Raw genomic sequence first — 23,128 nt, forward strand, 5'->3', positions numbered from 1 at the left:
TATCTGTGGGTGCACTACAAGGCTCAGAAGGGAAGGAGCAACTGTGGGATTTTGGAGAGCAAATTTTGCCGAAATGGTTTTTTGGGGGGCATGTTGCATTTAGGAAGCCCCTATGGTGCCAGAATAGCAAAAAACACCCCACATGGCATACTATTTGGGAAAATACAACCCTCAAGGAACGTAACAAGGGGTACAGTGAGCCTTAACACCCCACAGGTGTTTGACGAATTTGCGTTAAAGTCGGACATGAAAATTATTTTTTCCGCTAAAATGATGGTGTTACCCCAAATTTTTCTAACGTCGGCATCTTCTGACGGCACTCCGTTATTGGTAGAATGTCCGCACGGAAATTTACTGTGCGGTCATTCCACCGAGTGAACTTAACAGGAGGTGCATAACCCGTTGATTACAATGGCTAAACTAGGTGACTCCATTCAAGAGGTGACTCCGTTTCAGCAAACTGGGTATTGCATCAGACCCTGCTTTTCAGTCCGCTTGAAATAGCACATGCAGCCCGAACGGAGTCGCAAGGTGACTTAGGGTCCACTGCACCTGTTAGCAGTATGTCGGCATTTCGTTTTTGGCGGGATGTGGACCAATGCGACTAAGGGGAGCAATAGTGCAGTATGGACTCTACTTTTTTTCCACTAAAAAGTATAAGTTAGCGGAGAGCAATGACGCGGTGTGAACGCACCCTGAGGTCCTCTGACCCTTCTGGTGAGGCCGCCACAGCCAGGTGGAGACCGGGATTAGGTTATCAGACAAGCTCGCTGTTGCAGTACTACAACTCCCAGCATTGGCCTGTAATGTTAGGAATTGTAGTTAGGGGACAGGTTGGGGTTCAGAACCCTAAATATAAAGGCAGGGGACACCTTTAAGGAATGTTTCATGATAATTAGGGTGGGTTCACAGCACGTTTTTCAAGTACGGTTCCCGTATACATTTTCATTTTTGAAAACGTATGGAACCGTATTGTAAACCGTATACATAGACAAATAATTGAAAACCGGATGCGTACGGTTTGCTTGCAATACGGTTTTCTCCCGTACTCAAAACTGTAATTGACCACGATTTTGTCTCTGGTTTAAAAACCGTACTGCAACCGCATACTTTTTTTTTTTTACATGGACGTCAATGCACATGTGCATTTGCATCCTAGAGTCCCCACCCAAGACCCCTCCCATAGACAAAATTTACAAAAATGTGTTTTAAATTTTTTTTTAAATGGACAGAACTGTTTGCATTTTTTAAAAAAAGCATACGGTTAACTTTTTCCCATACTGTTCCATCAGTTTTTTTGCCATACGGTTTTCTTTAGAAAAACTGATTGAAAACAGTATGGCAAAAACGTGATGTGGAACCGGTGCATTCACACCACGTTTTTGCAATACAGTTCCCGTATCAGGTTTTTGAGGAAAAACGGATTCTTCAAAACGTGTGTACAAATTTTAACCCGTATACAATTAAAAAACGTATACGGTTTGAAAACTGACATCCGGTTGCATCCGTTTTTTGAGAAAAAAACGTATACGTTAACTTTTCACTCCATTTTGAATAAAGTTTTACTTGCTTGATTGAAATTCCAAGAAAAAAAACTGTGCAAAGTCAAAAACCGTATGGAGAAAACTGTATGGAACTGTATGCACATACAGTTCTGTACGGTTCCCATTGGCTCCCATGTTTTAAAAAAACGTATACGGTTTAATACAGTTTTTCAACCGGACCTAAAACCGTGGTAGGCTGGGTTCACACTACGTTTTTCAACTACGGTTCCCGCATACGTTTTCTATCAAAAACCGTATGGGAAAAAAAACGGATGGAACAGTATGGGAAAAGTAAACCGTATGCGTTTTTAAGCAGTATACTGTTTTTAAAAGTGCATACAGTTCCGTCAGTTTTTATAGAAAAAAAAACATACGTTTTTGAAAATTTTGTCAATTTTTAATGGGAGGGGTCTTGGGTGGGGACTTTAGGATTCAAATGCGCATGTGCAAAGTAAAAATGTATACGTTTTTCCCATATGGAACCGTATACATGTGCGTTTCCCATTGACGTCCATGTTAAAAAAAACGTATGCGGTTGCAGTACGGTTTTTAAACCGGAGTCAAAACCGTGGTTGACCACAATTTTGTCTCCGGTTTAAAAACCGTACTGCAACCGCATACGTTTTTTTTTTAACATGGGAAAAACTTATACGTTTTTACTTTGCACATGCGCATTTGAATCCTAAAGTCCCACCCAAGACCCCTCCCTTTAAAAATGGACATTTTCAAATACGTATGGGTTTTTTTTCTATAAAAACTGACGGAACTGTATGCACTTATAAAAACAGTATACTGTTTAAAAACGCATACGGTTTACTGTTCCATCCGTTTTTTCCCCATACGGTTTTTGATAGAAAACGTATGCGGGAACCGTAGTTGAAAAACGTAGAGTGAACCCAGCCGCAGACTACGGTTTTGGGTACAGGAAAAAAAACCTGACAAAACCGAACAGGATGCAAAACGGCATCTTTTGGCATACGGTTTTGAATGGAGAGTCAATGCATAAGTTTTCCAATACGGTTCCATACGGTTTTCACATAGAAAATGTATACAGGAACTGTATTGCAAAAACGTGGTGTGAATGCACCCCATAGGAACACACATTTGTGCTCCAGTTTCTGTCAGGGTTCAGTAATGTTCCCGTAGGTCGTGTCTCGCTCCTGTACACACTACTATGCGTCTTCTTCACACGACGACTAATATTCCTGTCAGGTTTTACCGAGGCGCCCTGAAGCTTATCTCCAGCCGTTACTAACTACGTCACTCGTCGTCTCGTCCAATCACGTTGAGGTTCCCCGTCTCCGGGCGATCCCATAGGTGGAGACATGGGCGTGGCCTGTGAAGCCCAGAGAAGACCCAATGTAACCAGATACCGGCCGAGGCTGCGGTCACTGCTCGGCGAGGACGTCTTGGCAGAGTACGGGCAGCGCTTCTGGAGCCCTGGCTTCCCTATTAGTTCTTCTCGGCGTTGTGTGGAACCAGCTGAGGGGGCGCCATGCTGCCCGAGGATGGAAGATTATCAAGACGTGTCGCTTAGAGAGCAGCTATTTCACGAATGGGTCCGGGAATGCATAGTGAGTGCGGGGTGTAAACGGTTAAACGGTGCGGGAGGGGGCTGTGTTAACCCTTCAGTTCACTGCTTCAAATGAGGTGAGCAGTGCAGAATGTGAGGGGTTAATTTACTTTGTCGCCATTGGGGAGGGAAACTACCTGTGGCTGTGCAAACCCAGTGACGGTACATGCTGGGACTTCTAGTTCTCCACCCTTGTACCCTACTCTATATCCGGGATCAGGAAGCAGATGTGATTGTGGTCAGTGATGGGCCTGACCAGTGCCTGAGGGTCCTGGACTAGTGGGGGATGGTGGGTCATCCTAGATTAGTGTTTCCCAAGCAGTCTGCCTCCAGTTGTTGGAAAACTACAACTCCCAGCATGCCCGGACAGCCGAAGGCTGTCCGGGCATGCTGGGAGTTGTAGTTTTCCAACAACTGAAGTCACATTGCTTGGGAAAAACTGTCCTAGATCCTGTCTATTAATATATTATCTTCTCTTTATACTTGCGATGTAGTGTGTTATGAAGGAAAATGGAAACGTGTGTGTGTGTGTGTATATATATATATATATATATATATATATATATATATATATATACATTTTTGTTACAGTAGATTCAGTTTTGCTCTATGCAGAAACGTAGCCAGCTACGCTATTGTGTATGCCAAAAAAAAAAAAAAAAAAAAAAAATATATACACACACACACGTTATGGTCCATTTGTGTGTTTTTATTTTTTATTTTTATTTTTTATATTTTTTTATAATATGACATGGATGGAATGGAAAATGGATGGAATCCCTTACTGTATGTATTTAAAAAAAAAAATTATAAATAAAAGTTTAAGTGAAAACAAAACCACGGTGTTAACGCACCCTTATATGGCTGTGCGTTTTGATGTGGTTTTCCTGTATTTTTTTTATTTTTTTTTACAAAAACACATAAAAAAAAAAAAAAAAAAAAAAAAAAAAGGCTCCATCGTTGCAAGAAAAAAGACCTTTGGAGATCTATCACAGACCTTGTCCAGAGGATAAGTTGCTGAGTTGCCCAGAGCAACCAATCAGATCGCCTCAGCAAGCGGATTGGTTGTTATGGGCAACTCAGCAACTTTTTCCTCTGGACAGGTTTTGATAAATCTACCCCCCGGTTTGCTTTTGTGTTGCAAAACTCCCCCCAAATTTTTTTTTAAATAAATAAATGTTTTACTCGTAACTACGACCATATTTTTGAACCTCAGAATTAGGGATCGACCGATATTGTTTTTTTAGGGCCGATACCGATAATCGGTGGAGGTTAGGGCCGATAGCTGATAACTTATACCGATATTCCGGTATAAGTTATCGGCTATTTAACCCCCTGCGACACCGCTGCAGATCATTGATTTAAAGCGGGCGCTTTAAATCAATGATCTGCAGTGGCTTTTGCGGGGCTATAGGCCGCCGCCGTCACCACCCGCTTCTCTCCCCCTACCTGTCAGGGTGGTCCGGGCTATCCATCCATCGTTCCTGTAGTGTCCGGGGGCGTTCCGGGTGGAGGGTGGTCCGGTCCGGGCTGTCCTTCTTCTCCGGTGGTCATCTTCTCCACTCCGGGCAGGCTCCGGCCTAGTACGCTGCATAGACGCCGCTGCGCAGCGACGCACCTGACGTAGAGGCGTCTATGCAGCGTACTAGGCCAGAGCCTGCCCGGAGTGGAGAAGAAGACCTTGGGAGAAGGACAGCCCGGACCGGTTCACTCTTCACCCGGAATGCCCCCAGACACTACAGGAAGGAAGGAAGGATGGATGGCCCGGACCACCCCCATTACGGGTAAGTTTAATTTTTTTTATTGACTCCGAGGGTGGGGGAGGGGGGGGCGTTTGCGGTGCGGGTGGCGGGGCATTATCGGCTTATCGGCAAGGTAATTGCCGATACCGATAATGCCCAAAATCGTGATTATTGGCCGATAATATCGGCCATACCAATAATCGGTCGATCCCTAATATATATATATATGCGCAGAATCCATGCTGATTTATTTGTCCAACGTCAAGGGGGGGGGGGGGGGGATCACTTTTGAAAAACCCATTTCCTTTGACTTCAATGGGAAGCAGGACACCACTCAAAAGAGAAGTGACAGCTCATGTCTTTTCCAGGCGGTCAAGCTCTGTAGCTCCCATTGAGATCAATAGGAGCTTCAGGGATGTTTGTCTGCTTGGTCCCCCAAACCCCCAATTCTTACAATTCTTGTAACATTTGTAGGGTATACTTCCCGCAAAATTAAATCTAGTTCATTGGAACAACTCAATGGGGGACATGTATCAAAGATTTTACCCCTGCTTTGTGTGTATTATTTTGCGCAAGCCCTTTTTTTGCGCAATTTTGTTGCGCACGTTTTGGTAGAGCATGTCCTCCAGATGTGGCTGAATCGGGGTACCTTGGAGTGACATCTATAGTACACATGGATTTATTAACTGCATACTTTTTTTTTACACCAAAAATTTTGCCGCAAGAGCTGTTTTTTTTGCGCAAATATAAACCATCTTGGACTTAATGTAGCAAGATGCTCTAAATCATTGATTCTATTTTCCAAAGAGTGGATTGAGGAGATCACTATATTTACCCGCAATTTATGAAGCTCATTGCACTTGATTGATAAATTTAGCTCTTCTGCACATAATTTAGAATTCGGGAAAAGGGGTAAAATGCTTCTACCATACACAAATAATGATACATGTCCCCCAATGACCTCACAGAAAAAACTTAACGCAATAGATCAGCTGCTTCCATGCATTTCAGAACCGTGCATGATGGTAACATATCTTCCTTTTGTATCTATGGCATTGAGCAAGTATTTATGGGACCACACTAAGGATGCTTGCGCAGGAAATTGTTAGAACGTGAAGCATACTGGCGATTCACACTAGGTACTCGTCCACCACAAGGTATGACCCTAAGGCGTGAATTGCTGTCTCATTATTAGTGTCAGTTTTGCCTTCCGTTCAGACACTGCGTTTTTCCTGCTTTGTGATGCATTTATTATTTTTTGAATTTTGACATATTTATTATAGTGGTTTTCTCACTATGCATTCATACTATTGTAATGCATTGCCATGTATCATGTATCACCGGTGTTTGTTTAATAACTATGAGGGACATTTATCAATGTTTGCTTATGTATTCTTTTTTTTTTTTTAACTTTTTCCTTACTTTTTTTTTTTTTTTTTTGCTTATGTGTGACTTATTTATCAACTGGTTTCAGCCTGTTGATGATTTTCTTTCACGTAAGCAATTTTTCCTTTTTTTACTTTGGTAGTAGCTTTTTCTGCTCCACGTTTGAGCTGGAGTAAATTTAGTCAATTTTTAACCCTGTTGCGACTGTCGCAGTTAATAAATACCTGACTACCCGTAGTCCATTTTAAAATTATTACTACGTAGTTCATTTTTGGAAAACTTGCTTTTGTCGCTTTCCAGTCAAAATGTTGCACGAAAAATCGCGTAGTCGCAGCTGCGACAATTATAGTAAAGAAAACCTGACTAAACCCGTTGATAAATGTCCATATATGTTTTTAGCATTTGTATACTGATACTATTGTTGAGGTAATTTACCTGTCTCAGGTATTCCGCTTATAATTTGCAGTTGATTGGTTGGGAGTTTTCTCCTCCCACTGTGCACACTATATAACGGAACTCTAGCCTTTGATCAGGCATCACTGATGAAGCGTGTGCCTGAAACGCGTCTGATGACATGCTAACATTTGCTATACTTGCGTTTATTGTGGATTGTTGAATAAGGCCCCTTTCACACCACAGGTATCATCCTGTGAAAAACCTCTGTTAGGCTGGGTTCACACTACGTTTTCCCCCATACGGGAGCGCATACGGCAGGGGGGAGCTAAAAGCTCGCGCTCCCGTATGTCACCGTATGCGCTCCCATATGTCATTCATTTCAATGAGCCGGCCGGAGTGAAACGTTCAGTCCGGTCGGCTCATTTTTGCGCCGTATGCGCTTTTACAACCGGACCTAAAACCGTGGTTGACCACAGTTTTAGGTCCGGTTGTAAAAGCGCATACGGCGCAAAAATGAGCCGACCGGACTGAACGTTTCACTCCGGTCGGCTCATTGAAATGAATGACATACGGTGACATACGGGAGCACGAGGTTTTAGCTCCCCCCTGCCGTATGCGCTCCCGTATGGGAGAAAACGTAGTGTGAACCCACCCTTATTACTCCCAGCAAAAAGTCCTGAAAACGGCCATCAAAAAATCCCATTCATGTCATTGGGATTTTTTGAACATCCATTTGCATCAGTTATGTCTGTTTTTACTAATGTCGGTTATTTTTGCTGGCACAAAAGATTAAAAAAACACAAAAAAAAAAAAACATGCAGTAATTTTTGGTCCGGTGAAAAACTGGACATTAAATTTAACATTGAAGTCTATGGGAACCGGGTGTTAAAAAATAAATAAATAAAATAAAATTAAAAAAAAAACATCCGTTATCCTCAGTTATTGTCAGGTTTTTTAACATCCGTTTTTTGTACTGAGCATGCTCAGTACAGCTTTACATAAAAAGGGTTGAAACCTGATAAAACACAAACGGATAGAACTTGTAATAACTGGTCATCAGTTATAATCCGTTATTACCAGTTATTGCATCCGTTTGTTTTTTCCCATCTGTTATTGTAAAATAACGGCAATAAAAAAGCAGGATGATACCTGTAGTGTGAAATTTTCTGACGTTGCTGGATCATTGCTTCTTTTCCTGAACCCAAACCCCCCACGCCTGGAGATAATGGTGGCGCAGCACGCCGGTGAGGTTTTTGCTCATGCGCGCAGTCGTTGTGAGAATAGATCTGTTACATAATAAGATGGTTCCTATAAGACGGATGACTTCCACCACGGATGATCAGTCCTGTTGGTAGCAAAAATTGTAACAAATTAGAATTGAGTCAGAATCTGTCATCTCCTCCCGACATTCACTGTCTATATAGGTGTAATTGTGCGCACATGCCTCACACCGGTCATCCTGCCCTCTGTCTACCTTCACTTGTTACTGGCTGGGAAGTCAAATATGAGGTGTGACAGGTCGCTCTGACAGCATGTTCCTCCTGTGTATGTTGTCAGGCAGATATCAGTGACAGGGGAGGAAAGGCTGCAGGATCGCTCCAGGATGTACAGAGAAGCCCAGGTCCCTTATAGCTCCTGCATCAGTGTCAGTCTTGTATATGAAACCTGACCACACTTGGTGCCACGACCTATGCAAAAATGTATGTGTTGTCATTCAGGCTTTTCAAGCTTTTTAAGAGCTGGGTAGGTCAAAGCTGCAAGACATGTACCCCCTATCCAGCATCTGGATCATTCTGGAGTTACGACTGACACGCTGGATACCAAGAACCTTGCCATTCACAACCATTGGATTGTTTCTGGAATTGCTGATTATCTGACTGTTTGGTAAAACCAGGGTGCCTCCAGCTGTTGCAAAACGACAGCTCCCAGCATGCACAGACAGCCTTCGGCTGTCCGTGCATGCTGGGAGTTGTCGTTTTGCAACAGCTGGAGCCACCCTGGTTTCAACACACACTGGTCTTACAAATGGTGCTATAGAAAAAAGGTTACAACATTCCCTATAGTTTCAGGAAAAACTCAGCATTTAGAGTGTTCTCTGCAGATCACGTTCACACACTATGATGGGGCTGAGAAGGGTTGTACAGTAGATCCAATCAAACAAAGAGTCTGAAATCAATATCATTTAAAAAAAAAAATTTTTTTTGCAACAGCTGGAGGCACCCTGGTTGGGAAACACTGGTCTAAGCACAACAAATTCTCTACTGTGATAAGTGGGGGGGGGGGGGGGGTGAATTGGCAAGAATCTGGCGATACAATATGTATCACGATACACTTAGGACAATACAATATATCTCGATTCTGTCTCAAAGATGATATATTGTGATTTTTTTTTTTTGTGAATAGCATGGCTCTTGTCGTAGTCCTTACTCCCTGGTTTATTATAGAAGTCAAAATGAGTCCAATTGTCTGCTTAGTAAATCCCCGGAGACTCTCGTATCTCTTTCTCATTGCCAGCCATGTTTTGAAGCAGCGTTCACTCTGCAGCAGCTACCGCGAGACTACAGAGCAAACAGGTGGGAGACCATACGCAGGACGACTCTCGCGGGATCTCGTTGTTTCTCCGCTGTGGGTAGGACAGAGCTGGTGAATAACAGGCTCTTGTGTGGTGCGCTGCCAACTAGTGGTCGGGAGTTTAAGTGTTATACAAAAGTAAGACTGTGAAATACAGTAAATGTTACTTATAAATAGTTTATAAAAGATCGATTTGAACATATTTTGAATTGATACTTGTATTGTCCAATGAAATATCGCGAAATTTGACAGAATCTTTTTTTTTTTTTTTTTCCCCCCGACACCTCTAGTGGTAAGTATTAGGTCTGAACAGGTTTTCAGCCGCTAGTAGTAATATGGAATAGGATTCTGAAGATGTGAGGTCATTGAACAATGGGGGGAGATTTATCAAAACCTGTGCAAAGGAAAAGTTGCCCATTGCAACCAATCAGATCGATTCTTACATTTTGCAGAGGCCTTGTGAAAAATGAAAGAAGCGATCTCATTGGTTGCTATGGGCAACTGGACAACTTTTCCTTTGTACGTGTATATGGTTGAAGGATTACTTGTATCCTGTATGTTACTGTATCCTCTCCACTATATTCTTTGAGTGCTCGGTGCACAGGATGGTTATTCTTTTCCTCCGCTCACTAGGTGTCACAGAACACTGGGCAGCTGAGAATGTTCCATAGACGTCACTGAGCCTCATACCTCCGGGCCGGGGTTATCTGCCTTGCAGCGTCTAGTCTTTTGTTTAGTGTCTTGTTCACTATATGCGCAAGGGAGGAAGTAGTTTTTATTTAGCAGTAGTGACTGCGTTTGTGTTTACATTTTATTTTAAGCTATACACACACACACACACACACACACACACAGAGATGTGGAAATTTATTTAAAAAAAAAAAACTACTTGTCCACGGGACTAAAATGGAGCAAAATCTACTTGTCCCTCATGACGATCCACTTGTCCGGATCAACTTGTCAATTTTCGCTTTTACGCTCTCGTTTTTCCTCCTCGCCCTATAATTGCAATAACCAACTACTATAATGATAACTTTTAATTTTCCGTAACATATGCTCCGAAATAAAAAGAAAAAATATAGGTGAAGTGAAATTGAAATAGTGAAAGATAATTTAGTAAATTTTGTGATTTTCTTTTCTACACAATTTACCTTGTGGTTGAGATAACATGTTGTTTTGATACTTTTGGACGGCCTGATTACAGCAATACCAGATTTGTATAGTTTCTGTCATGTTTTACTAATTAAAAAAAAAAAAAACAGAACTTATTCAAATTTTTTTTTTTAATTGCCTTTTTCTGACTCCTGTGTTTTTTTTCTTTTTGCATACCAGGCTATGTGAGGGCTCATTTATTTTTAGCACCATAATCTGTTTTTTTTGTATCCGTACTGTACTATTTTGGTATTGATCTGACTTTTTAGGGTCTATTTACATGTACAGTATTCTGCGCAGATTTGATGCGCAGGATTTTGTACTGCAGATTTCAATGTAAACTGACTGGAAGTCTTGCACATCAAATATGCGCAGAGTACTATACATGTGAATAGACCCTTAATTGCTTTTTTCTGGGATATTATAAAAATTTCAATTCTGTGTTTTATTTTATTTATTTTTTACATTTACGTTATTTACCGTACGGGATACATAATGTTATGTTTTAACAGTTCGTGCAGTTACGCATGCACTGGTGTTTATGTCTACATGTTTTTGATTTGAACTTTTAATATTGAAGGGGTTAATGTTTCTTTTTAAACTTCTATTAAAACATTATTATTTTTTTTACACTTTATTTGACTCTTAGGAGGAATCATTAGATTCCTCATGCAGATCAATAGAGTTCTATTGAACTCCATTGATCTGTGTGCTCTGTCATCCATTGATAGAGCCTAGTCCAGCCAGGCTCTATCAATGACAGAGTCACGGGACAGCAGGGAACAGAGGTAAGCACTCTAGCTACCTCTATAATGGATTCCCCCCGCGATATCGCTGCGGGGGGGGGGGGGGGGATCCATCCCACTAGATCACCAGGGATCATTCACATGTCCCTTTAGACGCCGCTGTCAGCGGCGATCTAAAGGGTTAATGTCAGCTGCGGTGATCGACGCATGCTGGCTATTAACAGCGGCCCCCAGCTACTGAAAACAGCTGAGGGCTGCAGAGTCCGGAGGCCGCTTCATACGCCCTTCTGAGCGCTGCCGTGCTTGTCGGGGGGCTTTCAGGTCCAGCCCTGCTTGCCTGAAGCAGGACTAAGGACCGGAAAAATTCAGCTGCCCGGACCCCAGAACTGAATGTCCCGGGCGTCGGGCGATAGGAATTCCACATAACTGGAAAATATATGTGTATGTATGTATGTATGATATATAATTAGTGTGTGTTGGATGCTAGAAACAGTTTCCATTGCATGCCATACAGCAGACTCCATTTCTTATTGGAATTCAGAATTCATGTTACACAATATGTAGTTTGGTTTTTGGCTGGATACAGTACTGCAGATTACTATATTGTATACAGCAAAAAAAAAAAGTTAATAGAATGGATACAAGTGAAACATGGATAAATGACAACTAGAGATGAGCAAAGTTACGATAATTCGATTCGTCAGGAACCTCGCGGCTTGGCGTTTTCTGACTTTATCCTGCATAAATGAGTTCAGCTTTCAGGTGCTCCGGTGGCTGGAAAAGGTGGATACAGTCCTAGGAGACTCATCTCTAATGACAACATTCCATTTGTCTACTTGGCATCTTAGAAAACGATGTTAAAGTTTTTAGGAGTATAAAAAATGTGTGAGTTAAACGTAGTCTTGCGAACAGGACCTCAAGATGGTGCACACTCAACCGCGGTTCCATCCGTTTGTTTTAGTGAGTGCCAGTGGTAGACGAGCACTGTACTGGGCTATCTTTATAGGGGTACTCTGGTGCTGACATCTTATCCCCTATCCAAAGGATAGGGTATAAGATGCCTCATCGCAGGGGTCACACCCTCTCCCATAGGCTTGCATTGAGGGGGCCTAACGTGACATCACACGGGGGCGGAGCCATGACGTCACAATATTGCGGCCCTGTGATTTGAAGTTGTCAGAACATGCTCCGGGGGCTGATGGTAACAGGTGCTGCGTGAAAGATCACGGGGTCCCCAGCGGCGATAGGGGATAAGATGTCTTAGCGCCGGAGTACACCTTTTAAGGGTATGTTCACACTGATTAATATTTGCGCAGAATTCTTGCTGAGAAAATCCGCTCAAAAATGACCGTTTTTTTCCGTGAGGAATGCCACACAGAAATCAGTGCGGAATTCAGCGCGGCATAGGAGACATTATTTAAAAAAAAATTGATTTTTTTTTTTTTTCCGCGAATTCCACGCAATTTCCGCGCGAAAGTGTGGTGGACTGAATTTTTTTTTTACATTGAGTTCTATGGGGTTAGGACGTGAATTCCGCATGAAGAAAGGAAATGTTCATTCTTCATGCAAAACGGAATTCAGTGACAGAATTCCGCTAGCGGAAATTCCTTAGTGTGAACTGAGGAGCAGAAATTTCATTGCGTACATACATACAGTGTGAACATACCCTAACACTCCCATAGAGAATGAATGACATAGTTGTCGAGGCTTGGACTTATTTACATCAGTAGACAGGACAGTGTTTACCCAAACAGTGTGTGTCTCCAGCTGTGGCAAAACTACAACTCCCAGCATGCCCAGGCAGCCGGTGGCTGCCTGGGCATGCTGGGAGTTGTAGTTTTGCCACAGCTGGAGACACACACTGTTTTGGTAAACACTGAGGGGATAAGTGACTATGTTGGTATAACGCTTTTACTGCCGATTGAGGATTATTTTAAATGCTGTAGCTCGGGCTCTTTTCACACTGTGTTTTTGCAGTGTCCGCCAGACGTCTGCACTACACCTTCCAGCAAATGAATCCAAACTCCGATGTAAACCTTCCTCAAATGGACTTCAAAATGACAGCCTGTTGATACTTTTGTCTGGCAAACATGGTGTAAAAACGGCCAAACCTTGGTATTGTTGCTGACCGTGCACAATATTTTCCAACCAAAGTCCAATGGCCACTCTCTGCAGTGTAATGTCACCGGCACTATATACCTTGCAGCACAGTCACCAAGTTTTTATCCTAACCTTTGGAATCGAATAGTTGTCTCAAAGCATGAATGTGCTGCCAACAATTTGCAATATTTGTCTTAAGAATCTAGAAGCACTTTGAATACTGGTGTATTTATTGACACCACATCACCATATACTATGATTTTTACCTATTTGAAGTCAGACCCCTTAAAAATATTTTGATTTCCCAGAAAAGTCCCTGTCAGTATTTAAAAAAAAAAAAAAAAAAATTGAATCCATCAAGTCCAAGTGTTCAGGTCTGGACGGATTAATAGGACGCAATGAAAACTCCTCCACCTCCAATCACGGCAATAACAAGCACTGCCAGGATGTTATGGATCGTTGGTTTATCAGTTTATTCAAATAAAAAACGTACAACGCTTTTCCAATATTTCCAATATTTGAGTTTTTCAAATAAAAAGTGTACCTGAGGAAGGAGGCAGTGCGCCTCCTTCCTCAGGTACACTTTTTATTTGAATAAATTCATACTGTGATCCATCACATCCTTGCCGCGCCTGTGATCGGAGGAGAAGGTGGAGTTTTTATTGAATTCTATTGCGCTTTGAGTGCTTGGGAGGAGCAGCAGCCGTGGAAGGATACCCCTATACTTTTCCACCTTTTTATGTGTGTGGTGCCTGCAGACGCACAACCACATTTGGTGAGTTGTTCTGACTCATTTGCACTTTACCATTGTTGGGAGGTATTCATACAAGGGAGCGCCTCTTGTCCATTTGTCTTTCGATTAGTAGGCCGAGCCAAGAGAAGTGCGTGCTTAGGCTCGGTTCACGCTGTGGTATTTCAGAGCATTTTAAAATTCTGCATGGTTATTCCAGTGCAGCAGGGTCCCATTGCTAGCAATGGGATTCCATTGCCCAGTGCACACTACGGAATTTAGCTTCTGAAATTCCACTGCCAAAAGATAGTCTTGTCCATTCTCTAGGCGGAATCTGCTTCACAGACATTGCCATCTATGGCTGCACTCGGAAGCGCCGGACTGAATTTTTGCTTCCAGGTCTTTGTAAGTGTGAACCGTTGTGTTCTCTCCCCGCTATGTGCTACATGACCAGGACTGACTTTTCATGTAAATCTATGGAACTGGGAGCGCTGCTTGTACTGCAAATCTAGTCTAGTTCTTTTTTACATTTCTAGCATATTGGTCTCTTGTTATGATACAACTGGGGACTACAGTCATATCACATCATTGGTTTTTGTGATCTACTTGTAAACCAGCCCTTGTTTTAGATCTATATAGAAGTAGGAAAAAAAGGTCCAAAAAAGGCGCCTAGTGCATTACCCTTGGAGACAACAAAAGTCTCCCCACATAAAATGGACAATCACCTGGAGCGTGTTTTAAATACCCATATAACCCTGAATCAGAGGTACAAGAAAAAGATGACCTTCATTCAGGCGCTCAGGTTTCCAGAGGAAGCTCACAACCAAGTCATGGAAGTGAATTAAAGTTCAAGCTTATTGGTTCAAAGCAGCAATAACACATTTTGGGTGTACAAACCCCTTCTTCAGGTTGACAGATTAATCATCTGTCAATTTGAAAAAGGGGTTTTGTATAGGGATTGACCGATATCGATTTATTTTTATTTTATTTATTTTAAATTTTTTTTAGGGCAGATACTGATAATCTGTGGAGGTTAGGGCCGATAACTTATACCGATATTCCGGTATAAGTTATCGGCTATTTATCCCCCCGCGACACCGCTGCAGATCATTGATTTAAAGTGGGCGCTTTAAATCAATGAATTGCAGCAGCTTTTGCAGCGCCATAGGCCACCGCCCTCCTCTCTCTTCCTGCCTGTCCGGGGGTCCTCCTGAGTCCTATCACCGCGACCACCGTGCCGCACCCCCCACTGCACCTCGTCGCACACCCCACCGCACAGCCCCGGCCCCATTGGCTCCCCCATCCCCGGTTTTAGAATTACCTGGACCCGGAGTCCACTCTACATCTGGCTCCGGTGGCGTCCTCCTGAGCTGTCACTGTGCGCTTTGACGGTGATGTCACGTCACTCGTCATTGCGCACAGCGTAACGCAGGAAGCAGCAGGAGCCAGAAGTAGCATGGACCCCGGCCCCCAGGAACAGGTAATTATAAAACCGGGGATGGGGGAGGCAATGGGTCTGGGGCGGTGCAGTGGGGGGTGGGTCAGTTCGGGGGCGGTCGCGGTGCGGTGGGTGGTGCGGCACGGTGGGTGGGGCTTTATCGGATTATCGACAAGGTAATTGCCGATAACGCCCAAAATCGTGAATATCGGTCGATCCCTAGTTTTGTACACCCCGAAACGCGGTACTGCTGCTTTGTACCAATAAACTTGAACTTTAAGGCACTTCCATGACTTGGTTGTGAGCTTGTTATAAATGTCGGTCTTCATATGTACGTGTATAACATATAATTATTATTATTATAATTTTTTTTTTTTTTGTAAACTGCTGACACAGTATCCTTGAATGACCTACCAAGATTCAGCCATACACAGTAAGTCAAGTATTTTATTGGTCAGTGTTTACATGTTATTCTATATATAGGTGTAGGTTGCACAAGAGCCCGTATCCTCAGTGCGGTCCATCCTGTAGGTACGGGCGGGTTTATTGGATTGACCTTTCCCCCACTATCATCAACTCCTTGTAATCTATTACTGTGTCTAATGTTTTTCCAATAAATCCTGTTCCCTGGTCACAGTGCCCCTGTCCTCTCAACCTTTGATACTAGGTTATGCTAGGTGGTGTTATTCTCTAACCTGGGTCCATATTGTACAGAGTGCAAACTTCATTTTAAAGGAAAACTGTCATCTGTTCACCCACACTAAACCAATACCCTGGGTTATAGTGTGGGTGAACAGGAGAATGATGAGAGGTTAATGGGTTAAATACGTACCTGCACTCCGGAGATCTGTCTCTCCGAAGATCGGCTTCCATCTTCATTGAATTGAGCTCTGGAGGCGGGCCCATCGGCTCAATTTGAATGATTGTCCTGCGTCACGTGAGTTCAGTCGGCACAGCGTTCACGTGACCTGCGACAATAAATATTCATATTGAGTCGGCTGGCCCGCCTCCAGCGCTCAATTCACTGAAGATGGATGTGGATCTTCTGAGGGGCAGATCTCCCGAGTGCAGGTATGTATTTAACCCATTAACTCCTCATCGGTCTCCTGTTCACCCACACTATAACCCAGTGTATTTGGTTTTGTGTGGGTGAACAGATGACAGTTTTCCTTTTAAAGGTATTTTCTATGCGTTTGTTTTAAGCTCCCACTAGATTTATTATTACATTTTATTGATTGTTTTTCTAGAAAGCGCAAAGATGATTTGTTGTGGGATTGTTGATCCTCTGTATATGTAGCAGTTATTTCTAAAGTCATAGCAACAATAAAGGTGCAGTCACACCACGTTTGTGCAATACGGCCGCTGGTGGTGTGAATGCACCCTTACAGCTACTAGTGAATTTAGCTTCGGTGCTGATGGTCACTGATTGATTTGCCTTAACTTGCACCACAGTTAAGCAGTAAATATGTATGTAAATAAATAGCATTAGGTACACCTTCAAAGTAGTGTGTACGTGGCCCTTCAGACAAAATTATTTATTTATTGAGAAAAAAAAATTTTTTATGGCAAGGCTTCAACTAGGACGCTGGAAACCTTCCTAGAGATTCTAGTCCATGTTGATGAAAAGGTATCATGCAGTTGCTTCAGAATTTTTGGCAGCGCGTCCTCCTGTTCAGCCAAGTCCTACAGATGTTCTATATGGTTGAGATTTAACCCCTACTGGGTTGAGCTGATGAGCGTTCTGTGTTATAGGTTGTGTCGAATCGAATTTACTTTAAGTTCGCTCTCTAGTTGTGTCACCGCGATCAGATTCTAGTTGTTACTAATATGAACAATAAAAAAAAAAATATAAATAAAACTCTCTACTTCACTCTCCTTGGACTAACATGTCTGACATTGCAATTTGCCAGGTACAACCGAAATGAAGGTTCCTTTAACCAAGGTCAAGGTTTTGTTATGTTTGCACATAGTTTTTGCACTATGTTGATGATTCTGATATTTCCCTTTTTATGATTAGTCAATGTAACAAAATCAGAACATTGTGTAACGTTATGGCTTTATTTGTGGATGACTTGGAGGAAAGTGACATAATTTCAACTACTGCTGCATGTTGTTTACCAGGCACCTCATAATATGTGTTTTGTGGTCTCTCCTTATGAGGTGAAATTGGCTCTGTTCTTCTTAACCCCTTAATGACAATGGACGTAAATGTACGTCATGGTGACGTGGTACTTACATAGTTAGTACGGTTGAAAAAAAGACATATACGTCCATTAAGATCAACCAGGGAATTGAAGGGTAGGGGTGTGGCGCGATATTGGGGAAGGGATGGGATTTTATATTTCTTCATAAGCATTAATGTTATTTTGTTCCAGGAATGTATCTAACCCTGTTTTAAAGCTGTTAATTGTTCCTGCTGTGACCAGTTCCTGAGGTAGACTGTTCCATAAGTTCACAGTTCTTATGGTAAAGAAGGCGTGTCGCCCCTTGAGACTAAACCTTTTCTTCTCCAGACAGAGGGAGTGCCCCCTCGTCCTTTGGGGCGTTTAACCTGGAACAGTTTTTCTCCATATTTTTTGTATGGGCCATTAATATACTTATATACGTTTATCATATCCCCCCTTAAACGTCTCTTCTCAAGACTAAACAATTGTAACTCCTTTAATCGCTCCTCATAGCTAAGATGTTCCATGCCCCATATTAGTTTAGTCGCGCGTCTCTGCTCCCTTTCTAGCTCCACAGTGTCCCTTTTATGGACAGGTGCCCAAAACTGAACAGCATATTCCAGGTGAGGCCGTACCAATGCTTTATAAAGGGGGAGTATTATGTCCCTGTCCCTCGAGTCCTTGCCTCTTTTTATACATGACAATATCCTGCCGGCCTTGGAAGCAGCAGCCTGACATTGCATGCTATTCTGTAGTCTGTGATCTGCAAGTACACAGAGATTCCCACATGAATAATATTTGTTTGGTTGCGCCATACATTTTATGGTAAAATAAGTGGTCATTACAAAGTACAATTGGTGATGCAAAAAAACAAGCGCTCATATGGGTCTGTGGATGGAAATATAAGAGAGTTATGATTTTTAGAAGGCGAGGAGGAAAAAACAAAAATGCAAAAATAAAATTGGTCTGGTCCTTAAGGGGTTGAAGGGGTACTCTGGTGGAAAGCAATTTTTTTTTTTTCATATCAACTGGCTCCAGATAGTTAAACAGATTTGTAAATTACTTCTGTTAAAAAATCTTAATGCTTCCAGTCCTTATCAGCTGCTGTATATTACAGAGGAAGTTGTATAGTTCTTTTCTGTCTGACCACAGTGCTTTCTGCTGACACCTCTGTCCATGTCAGGAACTGTCCAGAGTAGGAGCAAATTCCTATAGCAAATCTCTCCTGCTTTGGACAGTTCCTGACCTGGACAGAGGTGTCAGTAGAGAGCACTGTGGTCAGACTGGAAAGAACTCAACTTCCTCTGTAGTAGGGATCAACCGATTATCGGTATGGCCGATATTATCGGCCGATAATCACGATTTTGGGGATTATTGGTATCGGCAATTACCTTGCCGATAAGCCAGTAATGCCCCGGCCCACCGCACCGCACCCCCTACCGTAGTGCTGGGCGATATACCGATATGGATTTTTGCCCATACCGCTATACCGGTCTGGCCCCTCCCCCACCCTCCGAGTCAATAAAAAAAAATTTAAACTTACCCGTAATGGGGGTGGTCCGGCCCATCCATCGTTCCTGTAGTGTCCGGGGGCATTCCGGGTGAAGAGTGAACCGGTCCGGGCTGTCCTTCTTCTCCCACGGTCTTCTTCTCCACTCCGGGCAGGCTCCGGCCTAGTATGCTGCATAGATGCCGCTACGCTGTGACGTCAGGTGAGTCGCTGCGCACGGGCGTCACTGCGCAGCGGCGTCTATGCAGCGTACTAGGCCGGAGCCCGCCCGGAGTGGAGAAGAGGACCCCCGGAGAAGAAGTACTGCCCGGACCGGTTCACCCTCCACCCGGAATGCCACCGGACACTACAGGAACGATGGATGGATGGCCTGGACCACCCTGACAGGTAGGGGAGAGAAGCGGGTGGTGGCGGCGGCGGCCTATGGCACCGCAAAAGCCACTGCAGTTCATTGATTTAAAGCGCCCGCTTTAAATCAATGCTCTGCAGCGTTGTCGAGGGGGGATAAATAGCCGATAACTTATACCGGAATATCTGTATAAGTTATCGGCTATCGGCCCTAAAAAAACGATATCTGTCGATTCCTACTCTGTAGTATACAGCAGCTGATAAGTACTGGAAAGGTTAAGATTTTTTTAAAGAAGTAATTTACAAATCTGTATAAGGCTGGGTTCACACTACGTTTTTCAACTAAGGTTCCCGCATACGTTTTCTATCAAAAACCGTATGGGGAAAAAAAACGGATGGAACAGTATGGGAAAAAGTAAACCGTATGGGTTTTTAAACAGTATACTGTTTTTAAAAGTGCATACTGTTCCGTCCGTTTTTGTAGAAAAAAAACCCATACGTTTTTGAAAATTTTGTCCATTTTTAATGGGAGGGGTCTTGGGTGGGGACTTTAGGATTCAAATGCGCATGTGCAAAGTAAAAACGTATACGTTTTTCCCGTATGGAACCGTATACATGTGCATTTCCCATTGACGTCCATGTTAAAAAAACGTATGCGGTTGCAGTACGGTTTTTAAACCGGAATCAAAACCGTGGTTGACCACGATTTTGTCTCCGGTTTAAAAACCGTACTGCAACTGCATACGTTTTTTTAAACATGGACGTCAATGGGAAACGCACATGTATACGGTTCCATACGGGAAAAACGTATACGTTTTTACTTTGCACATGCGCTTTTGAATCCTGAAGTCCCCACCCAAGACCCCTCCCATTAAAAATGGACAAAATTTTCAAAAACGTATGGGTTTTTTTTCTACGAAAACTGACGGAACTGTATGCACTTTTAAAAACAGTATACTGTTTAAAAACCCATAAGGTTTACTTTTTCCCATACTGTTCAATCCGTTTTTTCCCCCATACGGTTTTTGATAGAAAACGTATGCGGGAACCGTAGTTGAAAAACGTAGTGTGAACCCAGCCTAACTTTCTGGCACAAATCTATTTGAAAAAAAATAATAAAAATAGTAAAAAAAAAAAAAAAAAAGTGTTATCCAGAAATAGAACAGATCTAAATTGCTTTGGTGCGTTTAGTTTTATTCTTCTATCTTTGTTACACTTTGATTTTAACATGTTTGAATAAACCTTGGATTTTTTTACTGAATGTGAGCCGGAAGTTTACCTTTTGTTCCTGCTGATTACAACCTTCACTTCAAAGGAATTAAGCCGCAATACAGCAGACAACCTGAGGAGAGGTATGGGGCTGTTTTTTGGAAGTACCGTATTTATCGGCATATAACACGCACTTTTTAGGCTAAAAATTTTAGCCTAAAGTCTATGTGCGTGTTATACGCCGATACACCCCCAGGAAAGGCATGGGGAGAGAGGCTGCCGCTGCCCCGTTGCCTCCCCCCATCCCCGGTGGCATAATTACCTACCTGTTGCCGGGGTCGGGTCCGCGCTGCTGCAGGCCTCCGGCGTGCGTCCCCTGCGTTGTTGCTATGCGCTGCACAGCGCGGCGCATGACGTCAGTGCGCCGCGCCGTGCATAGCAACGACGCAGGGGACGAACGCCGGAGGCCTGCAGCAGCGCGGACCCGACCCCGGCAACAGGTAATTATGCCACCGGGGATGGGGGGAGGCAACTGGCAGCGGCGCCGGCAATGGGTGCCTCTGCCCCTTCTCTCCCCCTGGCTGTCGGCGCCGCTTCTTTCCCCCTGGCTGTCGGCGCCGCTTCTTTCCCCCTGGCTACCGGCGCCGGCAATGGGACGCCGGCACCGATAGTCAGGGGGACAGAACGGGCAGCGGCGCCGATAGCCAGGGGGAGAGAAGGGCCGGCTATCGGCGCCGCTGCCGATACACCCCCAGGAAAGGCAGGGGGAGAGAAGCGGGCAGCGACTGCCTCTCTCCCCCTGCCTTTCCTGGGGGTGTATCGGGGTATACACGCGCACACACACGCACCCTTATTTTGCCATGGATATTTGGGTAAAAAACTTTTTTTACCCAAATATCCTTGGTAAAATGAGGGTGTGTGTTATAGGCCGGTGCGTGGTATACCCCGATAAATACGGTATTCCTGGATAACTCCTTAAAGGGGTTGTGCGCTGCCCTGCAGTTTGGAGCTCCGCTCACAGCGTCCGGAAGTTCATTACTCCGGACCCTGTGTGCGGGCTTCTGTGTTCGCAGCCGCCGGGCGTGACGTCACGCCCGGCCACTTCGTGACGTCTCGCCCGCCCCCTCGTGATGTCACGCCCGCCCCCTCTACCAAAGTCTATGGGAATGGGGTGTGACAACGGTAGCTCCCCCTTCCCATAGACTTTCGTTGAGGGGGCGGGCGAGACGTCACGGAGGGGGCGGGCGAGACGTCACGAAGGGGCCGGGCGTGACGTCACGCCGGGCGGCTGCGAACACAGAAGCCCTCACACAGCGTTCGGAGTAATGAACTTTCGGACGCTGTGAGCGGAGCTCCGAACTGCAGGGCTGCGCACAACCCCTTTTAAAGGGCTTGTTCGCACATCCGTTGTGCTCCGGTAAAGGATGCTCCGTCGGTCAGGATGGGAGTTGAGCAGAAAAAAAATGACATGTCCTATTTTTTTTTTCTCTGCTTACCTCCTATAAAATACTGGATCCTCTACAGACCCCATTTAAAGGGGTACTCCGAGCTTAGTCATCTTATCCCCTATCCATAGGATAGGGGATAAGATGCCTGATCGCGGGGGTCCCGCCGCTGGGGACCCCCTTGATCTTGCACGCCGCACCCCATTAAAATCAGAGCTTGTTTGCTTCGGGTCTGATTACTGTCGATCATGGGGACGGAGCGTTGTAACGTCGTGGCTCTGCCCCCGTGTGACATCACGGCTCTGCCCCTCAATGCAAACCTATTGGATGGGGCGTGACAGCTGTCACGCCCCCTCCCATAGGCTTGCATTGAGGGGGCGGAGCGTGCATATATTGGGGGAGCAGATCCTACACTTGTGGTCCATTGCTAAGGGAGATCCCCAGCATAAAATTCCTTCAGCAGACCACGAGTACCACAATGGCATCCTACACCAGATAGATGGTGTGGAGGTATAACAATTAGAATAATACAAAACAGGAATTTAGGTGCACTACTGTGATAGATGTAAACAATGTCATTGGCTTACCCTCAAAATTTTAACATCAGTGTTGAGGGTTAGCCAATGTCATTGTTTACAAATACCACAGTAGTGCACCTAAATTCCGGTTTTGCTAAATTTATTTAGCAGATTTTTATTTATTTTTTGTTTAAGATCCCACTATTAAAATAGATTCTGCGACGGAGCTCCAACGTATATGTGAACATAGCCTAAAGAGTCTGCACGCTGCATTCCCATGTGCATCGGCCCCGAACCTCACCTACTAGTTTCTACCAGCTTTGTTGTTTCTTTCAGTGAGGGAATAGTTATTTGTGTTTCAGACATAAAGATCCTATTATTGGTGGGATAAAGCCTGCTAAATCGTCAGATTCTCAACATTCCTTTTACATTACACTCACATGGATTTTATCTCTGGGATTTACATTTTTATGCTGTCTGGTGTCTCTTTTGGATCCTTTTTTTTTTTAAAGTCTTTGTAGATGATATTGTCTGTTTTCTGTTATATAAGATTGA

The 23,128-nt window shown here is 43.8% G+C and overlaps 1 protein-coding gene across 5 annotated transcripts in view; it reads left to right on the forward strand.

Moving 5' to 3' along the window:
• Positions 1 to 2,832: 2,832 nt before the first annotated feature.
• LMBR1L (limb development membrane protein 1 like) overlaps positions 2,833 to 23,128 on the forward strand; it is a 72,392-nt gene continuing 52,096 nt past the window's right edge. For 3 of the 5 annotated variants that reach the window (XR_008889604.1, XR_008889603.1, XM_056562213.1), the window contains exon 1: positions 2,833 to 3,118. Coding sequence is in view for 1 of the 5 variants with exons in the window: in XM_056562213.1 (XP_056418188.1) it covers positions 2,870 to 3,118 (249 nt within the window). In the remaining 4 variants the exon portion in view is untranslated. Of the gene's footprint in view, positions 3,119 to 3,138; positions 3,195 to 3,268; positions 3,356 to 23,128 lie in introns of those variants that run through there. The other 2 variants (XR_008889606.1, XR_008889605.1) reach the window with 2 other exon arrangements.

This window comes from Hyla sarda, chromosome 2 (assembly GCF_029499605.1).
Source record: "Hyla sarda isolate aHylSar1 chromosome 2, aHylSar1.hap1, whole genome shotgun sequence".
NCBI lineage: Eukaryota > Metazoa > Chordata > Amphibia > Anura > Hylidae > Hyla > Hyla sarda.